This window comes from Monodelphis domestica, chromosome 1 (genome assembly GCF_027887165.1).
Source record: "Monodelphis domestica isolate mMonDom1 chromosome 1, mMonDom1.pri, whole genome shotgun sequence".
Lineage (NCBI taxonomy): Eukaryota > Metazoa > Chordata > Mammalia > Didelphimorphia > Didelphidae > Monodelphis > Monodelphis domestica.
Window position 1 is genome coordinate 81,528,550 of NC_077227.1, and position 18,031 is coordinate 81,546,580.

The following is an 18,031-nucleotide window of genomic DNA, read 5'->3' on the forward strand; positions in this document are numbered from 1 at the left end:
GGAAGCCTCTTCTGCTGATTCAGCTGCCCGTAAAGCCTGTGCTAGCTTGCCAAGGTGGATCCTGCCTGAGTAAGCTGCTCTGTACTCCACTGTCAATCCAGTGCAACAGACCTGGTGACTTTCTAAGTTATGCTGGCCTGAAAAATGATTTGATTCCGCCTTTTTGTGGATTCTGTCACTCCAGAATTCCTTTTGTAATGTCATTTCAAAGTTATTTGCAGAGTAATTTTGTAGAGATATGGATGTCTCTGCACCTTTTCCACCATTCTGGCTCTACCCTTCAATTAGTCTATTTTCTTACATTTTGAATTCTGTGGTTTATAAAAAATGGATATTGAGATTTCTGGGTCAAGATGGCTCCAGAGTAGAAGCAGAGCTCTTCTTCTCTCCACGGATTGAGACAGAGTGCCTCAAATAGACAAAACCAAAATCAAACGAGTGAAAGAGTTCCACGGGAGGATACAGCACAGAAGGTAGGCAAAGTTAGGGCATTTCCACGCTGAAAGGGGGCGAAATTCCCCCCACCAAGGAGCGAGCTCACCACCGCTCCGCACTTTACCTACCTTTTCAGAGTCCTAGCAAGCATGGGACAAACTTCTAAATTCTAGGAGGGGGGCTGGCTGAGTTCAACACAGACTTATCTCTAAGAGAAACTAGACTCAGAACACTGAGAGGCTGAGGAAACTTGGAGATAGGGTGTTCAGGAGCTTGGGGAGAGGAGAGGCTCACAGCAAAAGGCCACAGAGAATCGTAAAAAACCCTCAAGCTGAAACCTCTCCAGTGCTCAATACAAAGACTTGTCTACACTCTACACACAGACTTCTTCCAGGCAACCTCTAAGTTCTCAGGGGCCGGACATACCCATAACAACAGTATGACTAGGGATGCCAGGAGGCTGAGGAAACATGTAGATAGGGCACGGAGCTTGGGCAGAGAGGGTAGGCTCAAAGCAAAATGCCCCAGAGACCCAAAAAATAGCCTCTGGACAAAAACCTCTCCAGTGCTCAATACAGAGACTTGCCTACACTCCACACCCAGACCTCTGCAAGGCAATCATTAAGTTCCATGGGGCTGTTCCTGCCACTAAGAGCAGCTGGACATTGCTGAGGACTGGGGAAAAATAACCTCAGGGCAAAAACCTCTCCAGAGCCCAATACAAATATCACCCACATTCCTCACTTAGGCATCTGACCAGGAAGGAACAAGGTAATGCCATCAACTCCCAGGAACTAAAATTCACAAATACCAAAAAACCCCAAAACAAAACAAACAAACAACAACAACAACAACAAAATGAAAAAAAAAACAAACAAGATGTTGACCCTTGATAATTTTTATACAGAAAAAAACTGGACTAAAGAAAAGACTGTAGAAAATGACCAACAAATAAACACATTCCAAACCTTCGGGAAAAAATGGAAATTAGTCACAAGTTCTTAAAGACATTAAATTCAAGATAGTCAGAAAAATGGAAGAGATGTGGCAAGAAAAATGGGAAAAATAACAGTTTAAAAGACAAGATCTCCCACTTGGAAACTGAAGCCCAGAAATCAAATGAAATAATAAGCAAATTGAAGACCAGAAATGACCTGCTGGAATCCATGAAAAGCAGGATAGATCAAACCGAAAAGGAAAGTCAAAAGATCTTAGCTGAAAACCAGTCATTAAAAACTAAAATTGCACAAGTAGAAGCCAATGATTTCACAAGATAGCAAGAATTAATAAAGCAAAGCCAAAAAAACTATTCCACCCTAATCAGACCATTCTTTAGAAGATCTGATTTGGCTATTTTCTGATGAGTAACAATGGAGATACTTGGAATAACAGAATCAGGTCTTGGAAACTCTACATTTCTCCTCCCTTCTTAGATTAACAAGATTTGGAAGGACTAATACACTGTGGTACAATCGAACGTAATGGACTTCTCCATTAGTGGCGGTGTAATGTCCCTGAACAATCTGCAGGGATCTAGGAGAAAAAGCACTATCCATAAGCAGAGGACAAACTGTGGGAGTGGAAACACCAAGGAAGAGCAACTGCCTGATTACAGCGGTTGAGGGGACATGACAGAGGAGAGACTCTAAACGAACACTCTAATGCAAATATTAACAGCATGGCAATGGGTTCGAATCAAGAACACATGTGATACCCAGTGGAATCACGCGTCGGCTACGGGGGGTGGGGGGAGGAAAAGAAAATGATCTTTGTCTTTAATGAATAATGCATGGAAACGATCAAATAAAATACTATAAAATTAAAAAAAAAAAAGAAAGATTAGCTTGATAACTGAGTGTTCTTAATCTCTTATAATCAGAGAGATGCAAATCAAAACAACTCTGAGGTATCGCCTCATACCTAGCAGATTGGCTAACATGATAGCAAAGGAAAGTAATGAATGCTGGAGGGGATGTGGCAAAGTAGGGACATTAATTCATTGCTGGTGGAGTTGTGAACTGATCCAACCATTCTGGAGGGCAATTTGGAACTATGCCCAAAGGGTGATAAAAGAATGTCTGCCCTTTGATCCAGCCATAGCACTGCTGGGTTTGTACCCCAAAGAGATAATGGGGAAAAAGACTTGTACAAGAATATTCATAGCTGTGCTCTTTGTGGTGGCCAAAAATTGGAAAACGAGGGGATGCCCATCAATTGGGGAATGGCTGAGCAAATTGTGATATATGTTGGTGATGGAATACTATTGTGCTAAAAGGAATAATAAAGTGGAGGAATTCCATGGAGACTGGAACAACCTCCAGGAAGTGATGCAGAGCGAGAGGAGCAGAACCAGGAGAACATTGTACACAGAGACTAATACACTGTGGTACAATCGAACATAATGGACGTCTCCATTAATGGCAGTGTAATGTCCCTGAACAACTTGCAGGGATCTAGGAGAAAAAACACTATTCATAAGCAAAGGATAAAACTGTGGGAGTAGAAACACCGAGGAAAAGCAACTGCCTGACTACAGCGGTTGAGGGGACATGACAGAGGAGAGACTCTAAACGAACACTCTAATGCAAATACTAACAACATGACAATGGGTTCGAATCAAGAACACATGTGATACCCAGTGGAATCACACGTCGGCTATGGGGGGTGGGGGGGAGGAAAAGAAAATGATCTTTGTCTTTAATGAATAATGCTTGGAAATGATCAAATAAAATATTATTTAAAAAATTCAAATGTAAAAGACTTCTCTACTAGTAGCAATACAATGATCTAGAACTATTTGGAGGGACTCATGAGAAAGAACGCTATACACATCCAGAGGAAGAACTGTGGAAAAAGAAACACAAAAGAAAAACAACCACTTGATTACATGGGTCAGTGGGTCAGACAACACAAAGATGGGAAAAAGGTCATTTTGACTGATGAAACTCCCATTTTCATTTAGCACTAACTGTACTATTGCCCCAAGAAGTCTCGATGACCCTAGAAGGATCTACTAAGATGACATCATAGGAATAATGTATGAAACAAATACACACAGCATCCAAGGGCAGAGTGGGCGCAAACGGAATTCAAGGGTAAGGAGGTGCGCAGGTGTAGGATACCTGTGTGGCAAAGGATTGTTCATACCTCCTTGTACTTCAGGGCCTAGAAGTCTTTTCCTGAGTCTTCTCTGGGGCAAGGGATCATGCTTAAGTTGTGCCCTTTACCTCTACCCCTTACTGGGGGTATTGTCTAACCCCTCTAATTCTTTTTCAGGAGTCTGGCTCTTCTTTTACTTTTGAATCACTCTCTTAAATTAACTTTAAAACTCTTCTACTTATATACTGGTGAAATTCTGAAATGACCTGCTACTTTTTATATACATATTTAAGGAGCATGAATGATTCTCTTAACCAAAAACAAGATATTTTTCCTGTGTAGTTTTCTAGTTTGTCCTTATCCAATAAAGCACCACAGTCCCATCAAAGGGGTTAGAGACTTGCATGTTATTGTGAGATTGAAGGAAAATTCCCTTCATCATTACACTTTTGGGGCCCATTTTTGGCCCATTTATTGACTGATTGAATCTATGACTATCTCAATCAAAGTATCTGGACCTTCTCTGTTCACACTGATTGAAGCGGGATATACATTTTTCTCCCTTTTATATTGTGAAGCAGAATTATTACAGAACCATGAAAATTCCCAAATGAAAATCTCATTACCTTGTATCATTTCATACATCACAAAAGGTTATGGTATTTATCCAAGAGATGGTGAAAAAGTCAGTGGCCTAGGAACTGGATTGATTAAAGTTCATGGAAAATCTATATGGTTTAAAACCAAGGATTGATCTGGAAAAATGTCTAATGTCTAATCTCATAAAACTAGTTTCAAGAAGAATTAAAATACATCAAAATCTTATGAATCAGTGCTTATGAATAAGTGACCAACAAAAATACATTTTGATATATTACATACTAAGTTTCTTAAAGATCTAAAAATTATAAAATTTATGGAATAAATCATACATTTAATTATTCCATATGGTCCTAATTAATTTACATATTACTGCAGTTTTTTTCACTGTCAAAAGGAGATGACCAGTGGAGTGCTCCAAGGATCTATGCTTGGACAAATGGTGTTTGTCACACTGGCTGATATCCAGGATAAAATACACATGCATGCTTATGAAATTTGAAAATTACAGAGATGTGGGAGTGAAATCTAATGTACTGGATAAAACAGAGCTCAAAAAGATCTTGATAGGCTGATAACTAGAGAAATTTCAGAAAAGAACAATCAGAATGGTAAAGGCCTTTGAATTCATGTGAGGATTAGTTAAAAAAAAAACCACAGGAATGTTTCACCTAGAGAAAAGACAACTCCAGGGAGAATAAAAATGACTATCTTCAAGTATTTGAAAGGCTATTGTCTATTGCGCTAAGTAGTCTAGGGGATAGACCATTGGGCCACGGTGTCAGGAAGACCTGAGTTCAGGTCTATTCTCAGACCTGTCCTGGCTGTGGGACCCAAGGCAAGTCACAGCACTTGCCTGTGTATTCGTATCTGTAAAATAGATGAGGAGACTGAGTTCCAACAAAAGTTATGTGAACAGTCATAGGGCCAGTAGGAAGGAAAGGTATGATTAGACCTTAGGATTCTATTTCCTATTTCAGATTTTTTTCTGTCATTGCCTTTCATAGAACATTTCAAAAAACTATACAGATTATAGAAGAAACAAGTTTTATCCAAAAAAAATTTTTTTGAAGAGGGCTAATAGTAAGTTTTATCTAAATATCAACTAGAAAACAGTGTCAGGGTGATGTCCTTGGAGCGGGGAAGAGGGAGGTAGCACAATTCTTCCTCTCTCCATCCCAGACTTTCCTGCTCCTCTGTGGAATCTGTATCATGAAACGCTTCAGTGTCCCATCCAGGGGTGAACGGATAATGTTTAATATCCAACTCACTCCCTCCCCCCTAAAAAAGTATGAGACCTCTTTAAGTTTAGTCTGCATTATTAATATTTTATTCCTCATTTTCAGTCAAAAATTAAAAAAAAAAATCAAACCCTTTCTTGTAACGTTGATTTCTAAGGTTTGAACACTCATATTGAAAATTTCATAGTTGGTTCTATGGATCAGTTGAAGGGGCACCAGCACAAACCTGATCCCATTGCTTTCCTGCTCTGCTGCCACATCCTCCCACTCCTCTCAAGCTTTGTCTAGTGTGCCCGCACCATGGAGGTCTTACCTTCTGTCACCAGGGTATCCATCTTTCCCTTTGCACCTCCTTTACCTTCCCCTTCTCCTACACCCCCTACCAAGGGCTTCTCCAAGAGGCTACCTGGTACACCTGCATCTGAACTGGTCATGGGATATTCTGTGAGGCTGCATGTACAGGGAGGGACTTTCCTTTTATACATTCCCTTTTTTGGCAGAAAAAGTCTTTGCCCGTCTAGGCTCTTTCTGCTCCACCCCTCCTCTCTACCCTTCTCCCATCAGTTTCCAGAATTTCTAGTTCTAGCTTTATTAATAAAACACAACAAAAAATAACAATTTACTCTCTTGATTAATTGCATCATAGAAGTAAAGAAAAGGACACATGATATATAAAAATGCTACTACTTCTTTGTTCCAAATTTACAACATTTTTAGAATCTCTGTGTAGACAACATACCTTTTGCTTTAATATATCCACTGGAGTCTGATGCGCTTTTAGCTTTTTGTTTTTAAGAAGCACTTTTCTCCGAAGTTGGTCAGGTGAAGGAAGCATCGGATCATCAGAGAAATCACTCTCGAATAAAAACTTGGCCACCAGTTTTTCTCCAAATACATTCTGAAACATCAAATGGTAGACAGAAGGTGAGCTTCTGTTCCTTACACCTAGATTTGATTACACGGGGGTGGGAGCCCCAAATCTGTCTCTTTATGGGGCAGCCTTCTTTTGATAGAGAACTAGGAAAAGAAGTGTTTTGAGAGTCTCTGGAAAGAAGGGCAAGAAGAGCAGGAGAAAAAGTTTGGAAAGGAGGAAGAAGCTCTCTGGTTAAGGGTCAGCCAATTGATCTCAATCAGCCTCGCCTAAATTAAGTGTTTTACATTATCAATGAGGATACTAGTTACTCAGCTAAGAGCAAAAATCTAAAAGGCTTTCAAATTCCCAATCCCACCAATAGGATCCACTCTTATTAAAAGACAAAAAGTGAAAGAATAAAATAAAATTTCCCTTCTCCCTCCCTTCTCAAATATTTAACCACCAGACTGTGTTACTGATCAAACTGTCTGATCCTCTTCTGTGATCAAAAATCAACTGTGGTCAATCATTCCCCATGATTCTGTTCTCTACTCAGAAGCAGACAGTGTTCTGGAGTCATGCCAAGCCCTGACTTCCCTAGCTCTACCCCAATATCTCATTAGTCTACAGATTTTAGGGTGAGTGTATTTACCCAGGTAGATTCTTGGTTCATGGTACTTCCATGTCTTTTCCCATTCCTACTGTGTTTCAACAGTTTGCTCAGACAAGTAAGAAAAGAAAGCAAGGTGAGTACCTTAAAGCATACAGTGGGGTCTCGGTGTCCGTGAAATCTTCCTAGACCAGTAACCACCCACTTTAGTTTGGCAGGCAAATGAAAACTTGACCCTCCAATCACAAAGTTTAATTGGGACTGCTTCTGGCAGAAAGATGGAAAAAGCACTTGCTACTCGTGCAGACCCTGCCCAGGCTGGGTGCTCCAGGGAGGCATAGTTATGGCCGTGCCTCAGTATTAAAAGTCTTACTGCAAAAAAAGGTGGTTTTAAGCCTTTAGCTGCTTGTTTCTGTCTCTCCTGTATTCCTTCTCCTTGAGAAGTTATCCCCTGGCCCTTCTTATGCTACATTACTTTCCCTTGGCTGAATTCCAATCCTGTCAGCAGTTAGTTGGCTGGGGGAATGGGGGTTCTGTGCTATGGCTCACTTATTACACCTACATTTGGGTTCTTTTCCTATTTCAATTTTATAAGTTCATTAAGGTCCAAAGAATTTATTATACCAAACCGTGTCAGAATTGCTTGCCTTCTCAAGGAAGGAGGTGGGAAAGTAGGTAAGTAGAGTTTAGAACTCAAAATTTTAAAAAATGAATCTTAAAAATTGTTTTTACAAATAATTGGGAGAAAATAGAATATTAAATTCTCAGAAATTAAGAGAAAAAAATGTTCATGTTTGAAACCTGCTTGTTCCTTGACCACCCTTCAATACTTATGTCTTGGTATTTTTATTATACTCCTTTTAATAAAAAAAGAATTATACTACTAATAAGGTAGCCATCTTTCCCCATTTCCTCCAAATGGAGAGAATATACCTTTGGATGCCTGATACTTTAGGCATCTCTAAATCTCTAAGGTTAGTCTGGGGCTACATCAGAGGCTTGAGATTGTCCAGGGAAAATCCTCTTATGGAGAATTTTCTGAACCACAATTAGACATCCTAAGACTACCCTGGATTTCCTCAGATGATTCCAGAATTCTTGGTCCCAATTAAGAAAAGTTTCAGTATGGTTCCAATGATGATCCTACCTCTGGAGGTTTTTGGGTATCCAAGAAGAGTATAGACCTCCTCAATGGGCGAGTTTTGTGTAGAGCTACTTAAATTCAGGAAAAGTCAGTGATGTTGACAAGAAAGTTGTCTGTATTTTCTTACTATTTTACTTGCTACTCACCTTGAAAATTTCTGCCATTTTTCGTTGCTGAGGCAAGGAACAGTGATTTTCTATAGATATTATGATGGGCAAATCGGAGTTGATGAAGGCACTGCGATCAATGGCTTCAACGACTTCCTACGAAAGCCAAAATATAATACATGCATTTTTTATCTGGGAGGACATATGAAACAAAAAGTATATTATATTCATTTATAGATTGCCCCATGGAGAAATCAAAAAGAAATTCCTTGTCACAAATATGCAGAGCCAAGAAAAATAAATTTCCTCATTGGCTATGTGAATGTATATTTTATATATGCATATCTACATAGAAGTACACACACAGCTATGGAAAGGGAGAGTGTGGGTGTCCCATTTTGCACCTAAAATTTATTAGCACTGTCAGAAGGCTGACAGCATCTTTCATCATTGGTCCTTTGAAATGTCATCGTACTGTGAAAGATTGTCCTTCATGTATGCCAGGCATTGTGCAAAGCCCTGGGGACACAGAGGGGAAAGAAGTGTGCTGTCTGGGAGCTCCCCTCTCGTGCGCTATGCCTTATTTACTTTCAGGATAAAAGAGAGAGGCACTAGAATTAAGAGTGACGGGGAAAGGCTTCTCAAACTGCGATTTGAAGGAATGAAGGGAAGTGGGAGGAGGAATCAAGGAGAGACAGCTAGAGAAAAGGCCTGGAGTGGAGGGATGGAGGATTGCAGAGCACGGAATGTGATGGTGGAGGGTGTCACAACTTGGATCAGAGTTCTTAAGTCTTTCAAAGTTATTTGTCTGTACGATATTATTGTCATTTTATTAGTTCTAATTCTGCTCATCAGTTTATATGAGACTTCCCAGGTTTCTCTTAAACCATGCCCTTTTTTAATCCCTTGAAATAATCTATCACATATACTATAATTTGTTCGTTCATTCCCCAAATAATAGGCATTCCCTCACATTTTCATTCTTTGCCACCTCAAGAGAGAGCTGTAAGTGTTTTTGCACATCCTTAGAGTTAAGTCTGTTTAGCACTAATCCTTCCCTTAACATACTCTCCCTCTAATTCTCCCTTTGCTTTTTCTTCCTATTTTCCTGCTGTGTGAAAGGTATTTCTGCACCTAGCTATGTGCATATTTTCTTCCCTCCTTTAATCAGCTGAGCTAGGAGTGAGATTCAGGAGTCAGCTGCTCCTGAAACTCCTCTTGTCTCCATAGACTTCCACTTTCTCATCCCAATTATGAAATGATTTTCCTTAACCTTTTCCCTTACCCTCCCCAGTCCCCACCCAGTGTATTCCTCTTTCCTTCCCGTTTCATTCTTCTAAGATTAAATCATAGGAGAATCATTCTTAAGCCTTCTCTCTAATAAGAGTTTCTCCATGATGTCTGATGTTGCTAAGGTCCAGATAGGACATTTATATGATCTATCCATGTTATGAAGGCATTTATTCTCATTTGGTCCCTTATGAATGTTCTTCACATTTACTTTCTTATATTTTTCTTGTCTGCAATGTGGAAATCCTAAAGTTACTACACAGCTCTTGCTTTTTCTTCAGGAAAGCTTGGAAATCTATTTAATTAAAGATATATAGTAAGTTTTGTGGGTAAGTTTTACTTGGTTGTAAGGCTTGACCTTTTGTCTTTTGGAATAACATATTCCAAGCTTCCATTCCTTTATAGTGGTAGCTGCAAAATTGTGTGCAATTCTGGCTGTGGTACCTGGGTATTTGAATTCTTTCTTTCTTTCTGGTTACTTGTAGAATTTTTTCTTTGGCCTAGAAACTCTGGATTTCGTCTATAAGGTTTTGGGAAGTTTTGTGTTGAGGTTTCTTTCAGGTAATCAGTGAATTCTTTCAATTTTCACTTTTCTTTTTTTAGTTCTAGGAGATTTGGGCACAGTTTCATAATTTCTTGAAATATAATGTCTAAGCCCTTTTTTTGGTCATCATGGCATTCAAGTAGTCTGATGATTCTTAAATTCTTTCTCCTTGAACTATTTTCCAGGTCAGTTGTTTTTTGCTATGAGATATTTCAAATTTTCTTCTATTTTTTTTTAATTGTTTGAATTTTTTTTAATATTTCTTGTTGTCTGATGCCCAAAGGGCTCTAAAACTTTGCAAATTCTTTGATCCAGCAATACCACTCCTAGGTCTGCACCCTGAAGAGATGGAAAAAAAAGAGGGAAAGTACTTATTTGTACAAAAAATTTTTTACAGTTCTTTATGAGGTAGTAAAGAATTGGAAATTGAGGGTTTGTTTATCAATTGGGGAATGGCTGAACAAATTGTGGTATATGATTGCAATGGAATTCTATTCTGCTATAAGAAATGCTAAGTAGGATGTTTTCAGAAAAAAACTGGAAAGACTTATATAAATTGATACAAAGTATCAAGTAGAACCAGAAGTATATTGTAGACATTAACAATATTTTTTACTGAATGATTCTGATTGACCTAGTTATTCTTAGCGATAAAGTGACCAAAGACAATCCTAGAGACTTTCTTTTTTTGTTTGAGATCTCTTTCACAAAATGAATAATATGGAAAAATGTTTTATATGATTGCATATGCAAAATCTATATCAGATTACTTTACTGTCTCAGGCAGGAGAGAGGTATAGGAAGGAGTAAGGAAAGGAGCGAATTTCAAACTCAGAATTAACAAATGTTAAATTTGTTTTTATATGTAATTGAAGAAAGAAATATTAATTAAAATATTAAATAATTATAAGAAATATAATAAATATTTCTTGTTGTTTCAGGAGTCACTGGATTCAGTTTATATCATTCTAATTTTCAAGGAGTTTGTTGCCTAGATAAGGCTTTTGTACCTTATGTGCCAATGCTGTCATCTTTTTCTAATTCTTTCTTCTATAGCTTTCATTTCTTCTATTTTCCCCCCCCTGCATTCATTTATTAAAATTAAAAAAAAATTCTCTTAAACTCTTGCTTTATTTATTAAAGTAATTCTAGTTGAAATGCATTCCATGCTGTATTTTTCTTTGAGGTTTTACTTGTAGCTATTTTGGAGTCAATCTCTTCTGAGTTTGCATTTTGAGTGTATTCACCATTAACAGCATTTTATGATGACATTGTTTTTGTTTGCTCATTCTTCTAGTCTAATTCCAATTATCTAGGTCTGCTTCTTTTCATCAAGAATCTTTGAAAGTTTTCTTTTCACTGAAGATCCATTTTCCCCCTTTAAAAGATTATCCTCGATGTTGTTGGGTAAGTTATGTTAGTTTTTATCTTTTGCATTTTGAAAAATATCCTCCTGTCTTCTCTAGTCCTTTATTGTGATCCAACTGATAAAGCTATATACTTTCTGATTAATGGTTCCTTAATATTTGCAATCCTTATTTCTGGTTACTGACAACATTTTTTTTTAAATCTGGAAACTGGATTTTAGCAATGACATTCCTAATTTTAATTTTGAAATTTCTTTCAGGAGACAGTATATTCTTGAAATGGGATACTCAGTTTCTTTTTTTTTTCCGTCATGTATTTTAGGTAATCCTTTGATTCCCATTATCTCTCCTTGATTTGTGGCTATGATGTGGCATTTTGAATTGTACACGAATGGGAGACCTAAACTCAAACCTGGCCTCAGATACTTAACAAGTTAAATGACTCTAAGCAAATAATTTAACCTATTTGCCTCAGTTTCCTTGCCTCTTAAATGAGAATAAAAGCACCTATCTTCCAGGGTTGTTGTAAGGATCAAATGCTATAGTTGTAAAATGCTTAGCTATGTGCCTGGTGCATAGTAAATGCTACATAAATGTCAGTTACACTTGTTATTATCTATTTGTTTTCTAGGTGAGTTATTTTTTATATGACTTTTTATTTTCCACTGTTTCCTCATTCTCTTGAGTTCTGTTTTAAGAATTTTGTCTCTTGGAGTATTTAACTTGTATTTGGTCCATTCTAATTTTTAGAGTTTGTAAATAGAGTAAGATTTTATATTTCTTCTATTAAGCTACTTATCTTTTTCTCAAGTCTCTACTCAATAGTTTTATTTCTTTTATAATATTATTTTTAAATTATTATATAATATTTTCAAAGAATTCTAATTGTTTCTAATTTCTAATTTGTGAGGAAGTTTCTGGTCATTCCTGGCATAAAAGACCTTTATTATTTTTTTGTTTACTCATTTTTGTTGCTAAGGCCACAAGGGTTGAGTTCTTGATATTCTCTACTCTGGAGATCAAATCAAGGTAAGGGATCTTTGCCTCAGGGATCTTTCTTTGGGTCAGAATCTACCTTTTTTTGGATTAGGATTTTGACTTGTCCATTTCCCATTGCCATGAAACCAAGGGTTTTTCTTCCAGTAACAGACTTTATTGAACCTCTTTCCTTTGGATGAGGACAGAAAGGGTGAGGCTTTTTTTTACTCATCAATTCAATCTGAGGTTGCCCTTCTCTACTAGAATAGATTTAGTTGAGGTGGAAAGATTGCTTATTTTTATTTGCTTGCCTAAGTCAATGTCCTTTTTCTTCCACAATCCACTCAGCAGAGGAATAACAATATCTATTTCACATTTGTGAAAAAGATGCATTTCAAAGAGGACTGTTTACAAGAAAACCAATCAGGAGGCTATTGCAAAAGTCAAGGCGTGATGAGGGCTTGGAAGATTGTAGAGAGGAGAGATTTGAAAGATGCTGACAACAATCAACAATACCCAACAACTGTCTATGTTAAGTGAGAAACAATAAAAGTAGAGGATGATTCCTAGATCTCAAAATTGGGCAAGTAAAAGAATGGTGATATTTTCTGTAGAAACAGGAAAAATGGGAAGAGAAATGGATTTAGGGGAAAGATTTTAAAAAATTGAACAAGAATTCCACAGAGTATAATAGAAGTGGACTGGTGATGGATAGGGCTGATATAAACGTGTCAGAGGGAGTCAGAGGTCAAGGCTCAGAAAGGGAGCTTAGTTTTATGATTCAGAATTACAGGGTTTTTTGCGGGGATCTAAATGGCAGGATTGTTATCAATAACTATTCCCTGTGAAAGAGGTGAAGGTGGGTGAATGGGATATGGGGGCAGAGGCAGGGCCCAGGGCCGGACGCCTACTCTGTCTCAGATTGGTGTCCTTGTCAGACGTCTAGATGGGATGAAGCCTAGTCTGGCGACAGCCAGAGAGAGATGGCGAGGGTGAGGTTTTACTTCGCCACGTAGATTTTGAGATGCTGCGGGGCAGAAATGTGTAAGAATGGAGTTCAGGATTAGTGACATTAGAGGCCACCCAATTCAATGTACTCAAAGAAGAGGAAAATGAGGCCTGAAGTGCTTAGCTGACTTGCCAAGTATCACGTGGGTGGAACTGGAAATCAGGTCGGGAACCACAAACTCAGAGCTGTGCCTCCCGGCTTCACGGAGTCTGGCTACTTAGGCTCACACGGAAATCATCTTCACAGAGAGGATCACTGAACCCACGGGCAGGGAGGAAATCTCTATGGGAGGGACTGTTGGGTGAAAGGGGGCTCAGGTGAAGGCCTCGGGAGCCTCCCCACTTGGGAGGGTGAGAGAGAACTGGTCTAGCAAAGAGAATGAGGAGCCATCAGCTTGGTAGGATAAACCACACCCTAAAGAACAATGTCACAAAATGTAGGATTGAGGGTAACTAACTGGGCTGGAGTGTGGTCATTCATATGGATAAAAAGCCATCAAATGAGACCATCGGTTTCCTTCCCTGTGAACAAATTTGTTCGTGGAACATGCCAGGAAGGGAAGCCCTCCTGTAGGAGGCATCCCATCCCCGAATGACTGGAATGAAGCATCGGGTCTAAGGACAGCGGGGCTCGAGGAGGACACATTTTAGAAATGGGTGGAGTTAGTAGATGGAAAGTCTAGGGAGAATGGATTTGGTACCACAGATCTGGGCAAAGCTTCATTTCCTAGCGCAGATTGTCATTTGTCAGCTAGGCTCAGTGCTTTAGAGCCTACAGGAGCTGGATGGGGAAATTTGATCTACAGATGTGTCACAACTGAAACGGGAGTCCTCTGAACGCCAGAGACAAAACCAAATGATTCAATTATTTCAGGTACTTTATAGCCCAGGTGTAGCAGAGGATTATCATGAGCCAAGAACTAGCCCCAAACTGCTGGGAGAAGGGCAGAGTTTGAAAAGTGTTGATGTTGGAGTAAATCTTCATTGGGGGAGGGGTTCAGAGTCACAGAGCTGCTTCTGTTGGTTCTTTCGTGGCCCGCCAGAAAGGGTCTAAGATTTGGGGTATCCCAGATACCTCTGCAGGCTGCTGGTGGGAAGGCATGGGCAGTGTGCCCAATGATTGTCTACAACAAAAATGTTTTTATTGAGATCTCTTTTGCAGCTCCTCCATTTAGTGAGCGTCTATTTCACTCTTAAGGAATGTAACTAAACTGAAAGGAGCCAAGGTATACATTCTTGTGTACATGCTTGAATGTGTGCCCTATGAAGGATCTGGCAATCGTCTTGGTGCAATCAGGTACTACTCTCCAAAATGGAAAAGAAGAACTATACATAAAAAGGAATAAATGGACAACTTACACTACAGTACAGATTTAGGAATGTCACAGGACTTAGGGGTTCATGTGGATAGAATAACTGTGGTAAACACAGACATGGGCCTAGTTATTCATCTCTGGAGAAATGGCATCTTCAATCAATTAGCCTGAACCATATTTGGGGATGGCGATACAGATTCTGGGTTTGTTTTTAGAGTCTTTTTCCCTCAAGAAAGAAGCATCTTTGCTCCAGTTTTCTTAAGGCTTACAGTGTTTGTTTGGAAAAGGGGGCGCCAACCCCCCAGGGAGTGGTATGGTGCCCAGACTCTACACAAAGACTCTGCGTGGTCTACAAGGGGGAGCTGAAGGTGGATAATGGATCGGGTGAAATTGCGTAGCCTTCTTAAGGCTGGAAGCGTGTTGTTCACGAAAGGGACCTGGAGACAAGAGACAATGGCGGTGTGCTTCAGTGCTAGTAAACGTCTTGCTGGTGAAGAGCCTTCTCTCCTTCCCCAGGCTAATAAATGGTCTTAGACCTGTTCTTCAGTTGACTCCGTTCTCTTCTAAAGAAGCATCAGAAGGTCACGGATTTAGAGGTGGAAATGAGAAGAGAAGTAACCTATTCCACTCTCTTCTTTTTACATATGGTGAAACTGAAGCTCAGAAGGGGTAAGTGATTGGCCCAAAGTTACAAAGTGAGGAGTAGACTCAAGATGTGAATGTAGTGAGTTACTGCACTTCTCTGGCTTCAGTTTTCCTCATCTGTAAGATAAGTGGGTTGGACTAGATGACTGAGAATTCCTTCCAACTCTAAATCTATGATCTGATTATCTTTTCACTCCTCAAGATTAGGTGAGAGTTGTGACATATTCTATATTTAGAGCATAAGAAATAATTATTTTGTTGAACATAACCCATCAGCAAATATTTATTGAGTTTCTATGATGTGTATAAGGCACTGTGCTATAGAGATATACAAATACAGTGCTTGCTCTCAGGGTACTTACAGGCTACTTAGGGAAACAAGACTCTTGCATATAAAAATACACGAAGAAAAAATCTTAAGGCAGCTAATTATTAAAATGGAAGAAAAGAAAATGCTTTGATCAAAGTCTTCACTCTTCAAGCAGGTCTAAAAATGATCAACTATGTCATATATATAATATACACACACACACACATATACATACATATAATATATCTATGATGTAACCTGATGTTCTACAAAGCAAAAAGTCTGATACGCAGATGTTAAATCAGTATTCTAAGATCTTCATGTCTAGAAGCTATACTTGAGATGTAAAGTGATGATTTTCTTGTTACATGATAGATATAACATAAATTTTTTTATTATTTTATACATGGATCTAATATATTTATCTATTAAATCACCTTTTCTGCAAAAGTAAGGTGTAATTCTGTAATGTTATAGAAACCTGGACTTCCTGACTCTTAAATGCTTGAGAATGTGAGAAAACTACAGCAATGCTCTTACCTGATGAATAGTCAAAGATGGTATTTTGAACAGCCACCAATATGTTTAAAAGTAGTCTAAAGACATGATACTTTTTGTGACTTCATTTAAAGATGATGATTAAGAATTTACCTTGAAGGGAATCTTAGTAGTGAGTGTATGTCCGTGATAAATAATAGGCATCCCATCATCACCATCCCAGCAGTCTAGTTCTACACTTCGACAGCCTTGCAAGAGAACCTGTAAGACCATAAAACCACAGGACTTAGGATTGGAGGGTATCTTCAAACCAACTCTGCTCGTTATACTGATGAGGAAACCATTTCATGAGAGAACTTAAGTTAAGATAAAACACTAAACCCAGCACATTACAGAATCACAGAATTTTATAATTGGAGGGGAACTCATCAGTCATTTGGTACAATCCACAATCCCAAAGAATCCCCACTACAATTCTACATGACCAACAAGGAGTCCAATAACATGGCTGAAAATTTTTAGTGAGTAGGAATCTAATATCTCAAGGCAGCTCAGTCTACTTTTGTATACTTCTAATTGTTTTGTTTTTCTTTTTTGGAAAGCTTAAATTTAGGTCTCTCCTGCTCCACCCCACTGCATCTGGTTCTGCTCTCTGGGGTCACACAGGACAAGTTGATCCATCTTGCACATCCAAATCTTTCAAGTCCTTCCACCCTTCAAACTCTTGAAGACAATATAAAATTGTGAAGCCTCCCACAGTAAACACTTCTAATTCATTCAAGTGGTCTTCACATGGCAAGACCTCAAGGTTTTTTGCCATCTTGGCTGGTCTCTAAATGCTTTCCAGCTTATCAATGTCTTTCCTATAATATGATGCCCAGAAGTGAATGCTTTAGATGTGGTCTCAGTAGGCCAGAGTACAGTGAGACTTGAAATCATATCGACTTTTTTGGCTTTCCTATCAAACTGTTGATTCATATTGTGATTTTAGATAATACATGATCATTCTAGAGCTCAAATACAATATTAAACATTAAGTATAGAACTTTTATATTGAAATGGACTCAACTAGTTCACTTAAGAGTATAACAAATTACATAACTTATAGACTTAATATATCCAGTTACTTAAATGGCTGTATTGATTTTAGAAGATGGAAGTAGTGCCCAAAGCTACCTTCTATGTCACCAATTCTGAAGAAGGATCTCCTTACACAACATACAGCTCTTGTTGTAAATGCTTTGACTTCGACTCTTGTGATTTGAGCTGAGGTATGACAGTTTTCACACAAATCTATTTGTGATGGAACCTCTAAAGTTTTTGACATGAAGAAAAACTAGGGAATTAGTTTTATGTTAGAGAATGAGCTTGTAATAAATGGGATGGTTGATTAATGTCAATGAAGTCTCCTCCCACGAATGAAAAGGTCTAACCCTAAGGCTAGAGTTGATGCTCAGAAATACCACAATGAAATTTTGATGTCCACATAAATCCTCCTTTTTGCTATTCAATTGTACTAACAAAGCTCTTAAAAACTGAGTGGCTAAGACTATAGAAGAGAGCCATTTCTTACTTTTCTCTAGATCTAGAGCTAAATTAGCTTTTGGAAATGGCAGGTCTGATGGCTACTCAGTCTTTTGGCTAAGATCAAGGGAAATAATTATGCCTGGAACATGTAGCTTCTTCGACCCTGAGGCTGTGGTAGAGCACTGAATGCAGCCCTCCTGTGCCGGGGACATTGAAGGAGTCACAATAGGGGACAATTTAGAACTGTCAGGGGACAGCTTAGAGCTGTCGGAGACCAGCTAAGTGAGTCTGGAACTGAGAACATAAGGATGTATCCAGTTTTAGAAGATCCCCTTACAGGGAACCGGTCCTTTGGAAAAATTCCCTTAAAATTACTATAAGATCTTAAAAAGGCTTGTGTTAAATACGGAATGCAGGCTCCATATACTATGTCTTTATTGGAAATGATAGCCACTGATA

General features: G+C 38.6%; 1 protein-coding gene across 3 annotated transcripts in view; it reads right to left on the minus strand.

Moving 5' to 3' along the window:
• The window catches only part of PLCE1 (phospholipase C epsilon 1), a 336,545-nt gene that overhangs the window by 59,616 nt on the left and 258,898 nt on the right, over positions 1 to 18,031 (minus strand). For all 3 annotated transcript variants that reach the window (XM_056802299.1, XM_056802305.1, XM_016433427.2), the window contains exons 17-19: positions 16,199 to 16,306; positions 8,129 to 8,245; positions 6,115 to 6,273 (exon numbers count right to left, since the gene is read on the minus strand). In XM_056802299.1, coding sequence (XP_056658277.1) covers positions 6,115 to 6,273; positions 8,129 to 8,245; positions 16,199 to 16,306 — 384 coding nt within the window. The remainder of the gene's footprint in view (positions 1 to 6,114; positions 6,274 to 8,128; positions 8,246 to 16,198; positions 16,307 to 18,031) is intronic.